This window comes from Aethalodelphis obliquidens, unplaced genomic scaffold (assembly GCF_003676395.1).
Source record: "Aethalodelphis obliquidens isolate GAN/ISIS:26980383/991018 unplaced genomic scaffold, ASM367639v1 scaffold2, whole genome shotgun sequence".
Taxonomy (NCBI): domain Eukaryota; kingdom Metazoa; phylum Chordata; class Mammalia; order Artiodactyla; family Delphinidae; genus Aethalodelphis; species Aethalodelphis obliquidens.
Window position 1 is genome coordinate 22,064,529 of NW_020837946.1, and position 10,486 is coordinate 22,075,014.

The following is a 10,486-nucleotide window of genomic DNA, read 5'->3' on the forward strand; positions in this document are numbered from 1 at the left end:
GCTGCCCATCGCTACCCAAACGATGCTAAAGTTCTTACTAAATGATCCATGTTTTCTTTAATATAATCCTTAGCCTTCCAAGTCCTTTGGCCCCCAAATTAAGAGAGCTGGACTCCAGACTTGAGTGCATTGCAGCATGATTCTGATGTTACCCACTCTCAACTGGTTTTCCTTTTCTCTAATCAAATAAGGATGTTAAACAAAACAATCTTAAAATCCCTTCCAACTCTCAAATTTAATTAGAAATACGTGAGTGTAGGATCAATTTTACAGAAGAAAATTAATAAAACGTTATTGATCAACTCTCTATGATAAATATTGTGCTATCTGAAACTATCTTATGTATTCTCAGTCCACTTGGTAGGAATCTTTATCTAAAATGGTTTTGCTAAATGAACAAAAAATGTAAAGATCATGCTTTTAGACAACTGAATTTGAATATTCAAGAAATTTGCCAGTAGGGTAGCACTGAATGGTTCTTCCACTCTGACCACAGTAAGAAAATAAGGGTGGTGGGCTAAGTTTTTCAAGCTCATTCTACACAAAAGCTTGAGGCTGAATATTACTTTAAATGAATTGTGCTTGTTGTTCAGCCCAGTTATTGCAGTTTATATACAATTGAGATGGGTCTGGATTTTTTTTTTTTCTGTTTCTATCAATGCTTCTGTCTCCTTTGACTGCTTCAAGAGCTGTAGAGATGAGGTTATGTAGCTGTTTGTGCAGCAGTGATACGAGAAGACAGGTGATGATCCGTCAGCAGGTTGTCAAGGTTAGCTACTTATTGTAGAAGCCAGTCAGGACCTTGTTGCCTAAACCATGTGTGAACTGAAATGGCTTGCATGAATAGTAAAGACCTGTGGTTTCAATTAAATGAAAATTCTCATCTATTTTCCTTCTGACTTCCTTCCCCTTGTAAATTTTAATACCTAGGATGGTAGTTACCTGGATGTTTCTTTTAAGAGTAAAGTAACTGTACTCTGCATTCTTCATGGGAGTATGAACATAATGCCTTAATGTACCCATATAAACTCTTTGTTGCATACAAAGTGCTTTCACATATATTATTTCATTTGTTGCACCAAACAACCTCATAAAGTGAGAGCAGATATTATCAGCCACGCTTTCCAGATGAAAAAATTGAAATCCAAGTAAATTGCCTGAAGTTGAGTAGCTGGTACTGCATTGGTCCATTAATTACAATACCAGAATTTTCTGTTTCATACTATACCAAACCTAAAATACACAGTCACTTGGAAGAAACATTAGCGGGGATTTGTTATTAATGAATGAAGGCCTTTGCCTAATTCCAGGGCCAGAAACAGCATCAAGGCTGGACCTGATCCAAGACAAAATTCATTCAACAAATATTCTTTAAGTGCTTCCCCCTTGCCAGTTTCCCAGGAACCAAAAAAATTGGATGTGGCCCCAACCCTCACTTCTCCCCCACTAAAAAATCCTTCATATCTCTGTTGGTGATACACTTCTGATGCTAAAGTGAAAATGAATGCTGGTGATGTCATGTTCCATAAATATTTGCATCTTTCATGGAGAATTTGAAGGTAATTCCTTGGCCTTATAGATTAAAAAGAAAATGGCCTTGGGACATTTCTGCAAGTGAAAGTTTCAGTGGAGCCTAATATGTAAAACAGATCAATTTAGAGATTCTCTCATTGAAAACTACTCCTTTGCCTTAGCCCATAGTTGGTGGCTAATGTCACAATCATGGTTCTTAGAGTGTGGTCTCCAGACCAGCAGCATCAGCATCACCTGGGAAATTGTTTAAAATGCAGATTCCAAACCCCATCTCAGATATAATAAATCAGAAGCTCATGGTTGGAGCCCAGAATCTGTTTTAAAAAGCCCTTCAGGTGATTTCGATGCATTGCTCAACGTTGAGAAACACTGCATTTGAACATTCAGGTACTATGGGCCAGCCATTCAGGAATCTATTTAGGGCCCAATGAAGTCTTCCAGCAACCCTCTAGTTACCAGAAAAAACATTTCTATACTGTTTATGAAACATCCCCTAGAGCATTATTTTGAGGAATCCGAGTTCTTTGCATTTTAAATCAAATGATTTTGAGTTTCATTCTATTTCGTTTTGGGAAATTTGGTTTAATAATAACTATGAGCTTCCAAAGAGTAGATAAATACAGTAATTTGAGAAGATATACTTTTAGCTAGGTAAACCAATCATCATGTAATTTTAAATCTGCCTTTTAGATAAGAATTTAGTTTAGACAGAAGGGCTTAGAGCCTTGCAGTTATATCTGTATAATAATCATTTTCCTGAACAGGACATACACAAACACCCTTTAAACGATTTGGCAATTTTATCTAACAATCCAGAACTGTTTTACTCTTGCAGCAGTATGGCAAGAAAATCATGCACTTACTGTTAAGTCAGCTTCACACTTCATAAATGAAAGAGTCATAATAATAATTAGTCTCAATTTCAGAACAGGAGTATAATTTCAATGTAGGAAGGGAGTGTGTTCTTTATATATTAAAATCTGCAAGTGTGACATTCATTTTGGTCACTGGATTTTTGTTTTTGTTTTTGTTTTTCCTTACAGCTTCCTAACCAGTGTCTCTTATTCCCTTCCAATCGTGCTCATGGTTGCCTGGGTTATATTTATAGCTGCATTTGTGAAAAAACTTGTTTATGAGAAAGACCTCCGACTTCATGAGGTATGTTGAGAATCTGTTATTAAATAAGTTGTACACGGATATAATTAATTACCATGATTTTCGTCATACCTATGCAAACTCAGAAAGCCTGACCCATACCTGGTGAATTAGATGGAAAAATATATTATGAAACATTAAGGCAGCTGGTACGGCAATATTCTGTCTTCTCAAAAAGTTGTGTAGAAGTTATTTTATAAATGCTTCTGAAAAACGAAATCTGAATAATTCTGAATAAAATCTAAGTACGATTTATGATCCTAACAGTAATTTTTGCCCAAGAAGTTACCTGTAGGACTTAGGATTTAACAAAAGAATTTTAAATAATAACAATAATAACTATTAAGGCAGGAAAATTGTTGGCATAGTAACTAAAGAGTCCAAATGAAGATATAGATATATAGATATAGACATAGATATAGATAGATACAGATTTGGATGTGGACAGAGACATATGGCTTGTTTCAGCTCTCAAGAAGCAAATTCTCTTTCCAGTATACCTTGTCTCCTTCAGTTCTCTTTCACTGACTTGTGATTTATAGAGACTAAGAATTTCATGTTATGCTACTGATTAGGTTAATAATATGATGATGAAAGACAGGACCTGGGATGTGAAGCATGATCTCTTCTTGAGCATATTCTTCATCATTATCCCCAAATCCAAAATATCTCACTTCTTTTTAGAATTTATGAAAAAGCATTGTGTGATTTTTTGATTGTATTACAGTAGAAATAATTTTATCTGCTAATCCTGTAATGAGCCCATTCTTTACACTCACTCATGAAGTGACAAAATAGCAGAAACATTTCAAAACTGAGGGACAATAATTATTGCAGGCCTCGCTGACAATCTGAAACAATGAGGTTAGAGTAACCTGTTAGCCCAATTGTACTTTTCAGACTTACTTTGCCAGTGCTTTTAGGCAATTGATTATTTCTCCTTACAAAGTACAAATTACTGCTTTATGTTTTTGTCAGCTCAACATCAGACTTCCAGGGTTGTCCTAGAGTTTGAACCCACACTTTTTACCTTTCCTATTTGAATTCTGGGTGATCTTCAGCTGCATTTTTATATTTCAGTTATAATTTGGTAAAAGTCTCATCAACTGGTTTGAGCCCCATTGTTTTCAGGACTGTGTACAATGTTTTCTTAACCCCAATTTAGAAACTCGAATCCATGCCCTGGACCATAACTTTGGTTGCAAGCTCCTACCTTATATTTCTCTGTCAGGTTCCTGGTACTCAGAAGTGAATCTTTACAAATTAAAGGAAAACTTTGAAATAGAAAACTGTGATAGAAACTGAGTTCTTTTCTACAGCACAATAAATAATCTACCTTAAAAATATAAGTAAATATAATTATGTGTGTGTGTATATATGTGTTGTGATATGTCTATTATGTATATATTATATACGTATATGTAAAATACATGCATTCTGTATTATTTTGGTTTGAAAACAGTACTCTCTGGGGAATTCCCTGGTGGTCCAGTGGTTAGAGCTCTGTACTTCCAATGCAGGGGGGAGCAGGTTTGATCCCTGGTCAGGGAACTAAGATTCTACATGCTGCATGGCATGGCCAAAAAATAAATAAATAAATAAATAAATAGTACTCTCTGAATGCATCTGTGGATGTCATCAGAAAACATCAAAACACAATAAAGAGTTTTTCTCAATAGAAGACATGAAAAGACATTTTTAACAATGAACCAGTTTCTGTTTGGTAGCTCTGTGTCTTCATTTTGCAGGCATCTACTTTCAAAACTTAACTAGCTGGTCTTGGGGGTCAAAGTTACATAGTGGAAGATCACTGAACTTCGAAGCAGAAAATAAGGCTTTGAGTCTTCCAGTTCATATTCACTTGGGCCCAGTCCCTTAAACTCTCTGAGTCTTGTCATCTAGACTTCATTCAGCATTATATTTCCAGAATGTACTTTCTCACTGCCAGAACAGAAGAGATATTCGATTATTCATTTCTTTATCAATTCTAAGAATGATTTTTTTTCACATTTTAAAGCCTCTGAAATGGAGATGTATTTGATAGCCCGTCATAATTTATTTGGCAGTGATTTTTCTTTCTTGGTGGTATGTAAAATAATGACATATCTTAAAATTAGCAGTGTCCTAGATTTAAAGGAATATGGTCTATTCGTGAGATGGGTTGATGGAAGCTGGTGTGCAATGAGTAGAATATTTCTAATGCCCCTGCTCAGCCTCCCTCCTCTGCCAGCAGTTCTAAACTAACCTCCTCCTTTTTAAAGATGATAGATCTGAGCCTAGAAAGTGAGAGGTGACTTGATGAACACTATGGGCTAGTTAATGGTAGATCTGGGTCTAAAACTCAAGTGTCTGGACTTCTGACCAATTATTTTCCATGTCATAGCTACCTTCTCTCTCACAATTTTATTTTAGTAGCCTAGACTCCTAACGACTATTGAAGATGATGGTGGATAAACTCTTAGGTTACCAGCGACTCAAGACCACTTTTTAATATTACCATTTTAATATTTACTAAGATCTAAATCTGTCCATTCTCGTCTTCCTTTTCCCAATTGAATAAAAAAGGAAACAAACAAACAAAACATTTTTCCTTCTGTAATTGTTGTCACAGCTAGGCAGAGAAACCAGGTCACTTGCTAATTCAGTGAAGCCATTCACCTTTGAACTTGTTATCGTATGGTTCTAGTAAACTCCTTTAACTTATTAAAGAAATTTAGCACAAATACTGATGCCCAATAAGTTTATTGATAAAATTAAGCCTGTAGTTAAAAAACAAAACTATTTCAAAATGTCTTGCAATTGAGTTTTATTCTGCATTCCTTGCTTTTTAAAATTAAAATACTAAGTCTGTACAAAAGTTGATTTTATATCACACCGAAGAGTTGTTTTTCACATTATGTTCTCAGTTTCATGATTGGTTTCATCTATTTGTTCTAATATAAGTCATTTATGGGGACTTCATTGTTTATATTGTTTTGGAGACAAAATTTTGGAGTTGTCCTCTCTCTCAGTTCAGACAGGTAGCCTAAAATATCTGTGGTCGGCAGACAGATTACCAAGAATTATGCAAGAGTCTGTAGTCCTGTGGTGCGTCACTTGAGGCAATTTTTTATGTCTTCTTTTTTTTTTTTTTTTTTTTTTTTTTTGCGGTATGTGGGGCTCTCTCTGTTGTGGCCTCTCCCGTTGCGGAGCACAGGCTCCGGACGCGCAGGCTCAGTGGCCATGGCTCACAGGCCTAGCCGCTCCGCGGCATGTGGGATCTTCCCTGACCGGGGCACGAACCCGTGTCCCCTGCATCGGCAGTCGGACTCTCAACCACTGCGCCACCAGGGAAGCCCTGTTCTTTTTTTTTGAATGCTAATTTATTCTTTTTTTTTTAGCATCTTTATTGGTGTATAATTACTTTACAATGTTGTGTTAGTTTCTGCTGTATAACAAAGTGAATCAGCTGTATGTATACATATATCCCCATATCCCCTACCTCTTGCATCTCCCTCCCACCATCCCTATCCACCCCTCTAGGTAGTCACAAAGCACTGAGCTGATCTCCCCGTGCGATGCAGCTGCTTCCCACTAGCTATCTATTTTACATTTGATAATATATATAAGTCCATGCCACTCTCTCACTTCATCCCAGCTTAACCTTCCCCCTCCCCATGTCCTCAAGTCCATTCTCTACGTCTGCATCTTTATTCTTGTCCTGCAACTAGGTTCTTCATAACTATTTTTATTTTTTTAAGATTCCATATATATGTGTTAGCATACAGTGTTTCTTTTTCTCTTTCTGACTTACTTCACTCTGTATGACAGACTCTAGGTCCATCCACCTCACTACAAATAACTCAATTTCGTTTCTTTTCATGGCTGAGTAATATTCCATTGTATATATATGCCACATCTTCTTTATCCATTCATCTTTCGATGGACACTTAGGTTGCTTCCATATCCTGGCTATTGTAAATACAGCTGCAGTGAACATTGCGGTACATGACTCTTTTTGAATTATGGTTTTCTCAGGGTATATGCCCATTCGTGGAATTGCTGTGTCATATGGTAGTTCTATTTTTAGTTTTTTAAGGAACCTCCACACTGTTCTCCATAGTGGCTGTATCAATTTACATTCCCACCAACAGTGCAAGAGGGTTCCCTTTTCTCCACACCCTCTCCAGCATTTATTCTTTCTAGATTATTCGATTATGGCCATTCTGACAGGTGTGAGGTGATACCTCATTGTAGTTTTGATTTGCATTTCTCTAATGATTAATGATGTTGAGCATCCTTTCATGTGTTTGTTGGCAATCTGTATATCTTCTTTGGAGAAATGTCTATTTAGGTCTTCTGCCCATTTTTGGATTGGGTTGTTTGTTTTTTTGATATTGAGCTGCATGAGCTGCTTCTAAATTTTGGAGATTAATCCTTTGTCAGTTGCTTCATTTGCAAATATTTTCTCCCATTCTGGGGGCTGTCTTTTCGTCTTGTTTATGGTTTCCTTTGCTGTACAAAAGCTTTTAAGATTCATTATGCCCCATTTGTTTATTTTTGTTTTTATTTCCATTTCTCTAGGAGGTGGTTCAAAAAGAATCTTGCTGTGATCTGTCACAGAGTGTTCTGCCTATGTTTTCCTCTAAGAGTTTTATAGTCTCTGGCCTTACATTTAGGTCTTTAATCCATTTTGAGTTCTTTTTTGTGTATGGTGTTAGGGTGTGCTCTAATTTCATTCTTTCACATGTAGCTGTCCAGTTTCTTCAGCACCACTTATTGAAGAGGCTGTCTTTTCTCCATTGTATATTCTTGCCTCCTTTATCAAAGATAAGGTGACCTATGTGCATGGGTTTATCTCTGGGCTTTCTATCCTGTTCCATTGATCTATATTTCTGTTTTTGTGCCAGTACCATACTGTCTTGATGACTGTAGCTTTGTAGTATAGTCTGAAGTCAGGGAGCCTGATTCCTCCAGCTCCATTTTTCCTTCTCAAGATTGCTTGTGCTATATGGGGTCTTTTGTATTTCCATACAAATTGTGAAATTTTTTGTTCTAGTTCTGTGAAAAATGCCATTGGTAGTTTGACAGGGATTGCATTGAATCAGTAGGTTGCTTTGTGTAGTATAGTCATTTTCACAATTTTGATTCTTCCAGTCCAGGCACATGGTATATCTCTCCATCTGTTTGTATCATTTCTAATTTCTTTCATCAGTGTCTTATAGTTTTCTGCATACAGGTCTTTTGTTTCCTTAGGTAGGTTTATTCCTAGGTATTTTATTCTTTTTCTTGCAGTGGTAAATTTGAGTGTTTCCTTAATTTCTCTTTCAGATTTTTCATCATTAGTGTATAGGTATGCAAGAGATTTCTGTGCATTAATTTTGTATCCTGCTACTTTACGAAATTCATTGATTAGCTCTAGAAGTTTTCTGGTGGCATCTTAAGGATTCTCTATGTATAGTATCATATCATCTTTAAACAGTGACAGCTTTACTTATTCTTTTCCAATTTGGATTCCTTTTATTTCAGTTTCTTCTCTGATTGCTGTGGCTAAAACTTCCAAAACTATGTTGAATAATAGTTGTGAGAGTGGGCAACCTTGTCTTGTTCCTGATCTTACTGGAAATGGTTTCAGTTTTACACCATTGAGGACCATGTTGGCTGTGGGTTTGTCATATATGGCCTTTATTATGTTTAGGTAATTTCTCTCTATGCCTACTTTCTGGAGGGTTTTTATCATAAATGGGTGTTGAATTTTGTCAAAAGCTTTTTCTGCATCTATTGAGGTGATCATATGGTTTTTCTCCTTCTATTTGTTAATATGGTGTATCACATTGATTGATTTGTGTATATTGAAGAATCCTTGCATTCCTGGGATAAACCCCACTTGATCATGGTGTATGGTTCTTTTAATGTGCTGTTGCTAGTATTTTGTTGAGGATTTTTACATCAATGTTCATCAGTGATATTGGCCTGTAGTTTTCTTTCTTTGTGACCTCTTTGTCTGGTTTTGGTATCAGGGTGATGGTGGCCTCGTAGAATGAGTTTGGGAGTGTTCCTCCCTCTGCTATATTTTGGAAGAGTTTGAGAAGGATAGGTGTTAGCTCTTCTCTAAATGTTTGATAGAATCCGCCTGTGAAGCCATCTGGTCGTGGACTTTGCTTGTTGGAAGGTTATTGATCACAGTCTCAATTTCAGTGCTTGTGATTGGTATGTTTATATTTTCTATTTCTTCCTGGTTCAGTCTCAGAAGGTTCTGCTTTTCTAGGAACTTGTCCATTTCTTCCACGTTGTCCATTTTATTGGCACAGAGTTGCTTGTAGTAATCTCTCATGATCCTTTGTATTTCTGCAGTGCCAGTTGTTACATCTCCTTTTTCATTTCTAATTCTGTTGATTTGAGTGTTCTCCCTTCTTGATGAGTCTGGCTAAAGGTTTATCAATTTTGTTTATCTTCTCAAACAACCAGCTTTTAGTTTTATTGATTTTTGCTATTGTTTCCTTCATTTCTTTTTCAGTTATTTCTGATCTGATCTTTATGATTTCTTTCTTCTGCTAACTTTGGGGGTTTTTTGTTCTTCTTTCTCTAATTGCTTTAAGTGTAAGGTTAGGTTGTTTCTTTGAGATGTTTCTTGTTTCTTGATGTAGGATTGTATTGCTATAAACTTCCCTCTTAGAACTGCTTTTGCTGCATCCCATAGGTTTTGGGTCATCGTGTGTTCATTGTCATTTGTTTCTATGAATTTTTTGATTGCCACTTTGATTTCTTCAGTCATCTTTTGGTTATTAAGTAGTGTATTGTTTCGCCTCCATGTGTTTGTACTTTGTACAGAGTATTTCTTGTAATTGATGTCTAGTCTCATAGCGTTGTGGTCAGAAAAGATACTTGATATGATTTCAGTTTTCTTCAGTTTACCAAGGCTTGATTTGTGACCCAAGATATGATCTATCCTGGAGAATGTTCCATGAGCACTTGAAAAGAAAGTGTATTCTGTTGTTTTTGGCTGAAATGTCCTATAAATATCAATTAATTCCATCTTTTTTAATGTATCATTTAAAGCTTGTGTTTCGTTATTTATTTTCATTTTGGATGATCTGACCATTGGTGAAAGTGGGGTGTTAAAGTCCCCTACTATTATTGTGTTACTGCCGATTTCCCCTCTTATGGCTGTTAGCATTTGCCTTATGTATTGAGGTGCTCCTATGTTGGATGCATAAATATTTACAATATTTATGCATATTGTATTGGATTGATCCCTTCTTGGATTGATTCCTTGATCATTATGTAGTGTTCTTCTTTGTGTCTTGTAATAGTCTTTGTTTTAAAGTCTATTTTGTCTGATATGAGAATTGCTACTCCATCTTTCTTTTGATTTCCATTTTCATGGAATACCTTTTTCTATCCCCTCACTTTCAGTCTGTATGAGTCCCTAGGTCTGAAGTGAGTCTCTTGTAGACAGCATATATACGGGTCTTGTTTTTGTATCCATTCATCCAGTCTATGTCTTTTGGTTGGAGCATTTACTCCATTTACATTTAAGGTAATTATCAATATGTATGTTCCTATTACTATTTTCTTAATTGTTTTCGGTTTGTTGTTTTAGGTCCTTTTCTTCTCTTGTGTATCCTGCCTAGAGAAGTTCCTTTAGCATTTCTTGTAAAGGTGGTTTGGTGGTGCTGAATTCTCTTAGCTTTTGCTTGTCTGTAAAGGTTTTAGTTTCTCCGTTGAATCTGAATGATATCCCTGCTGGGCACAGTAATCTTGGTGGTACGTTTTTCCCTTTCATCACTTTAAATATGTCCTGCCACTCCCTCCTTGA

General features: G+C 36.2%; 1 protein-coding gene across 3 annotated transcripts in view; it reads left to right on the forward strand.

Moving 5' to 3' along the window:
* Nucleotides 1–10,486, forward strand: part of ABCA12 (ATP binding cassette subfamily A member 12) — a 180,790-nt gene that overhangs the window by 113,503 nt on the left and 56,801 nt on the right. For all 3 annotated transcript variants that reach the window (XM_027122124.1, XM_027122141.1, XM_027122131.1), the window contains one exon: nt 2,577–2,691. In XM_027122124.1, the coding sequence (XP_026977925.1) occupies nt 2,577–2,691 (115 nt within the window). The remainder of the gene's footprint in view (nt 1–2,576; nt 2,692–10,486) is intronic.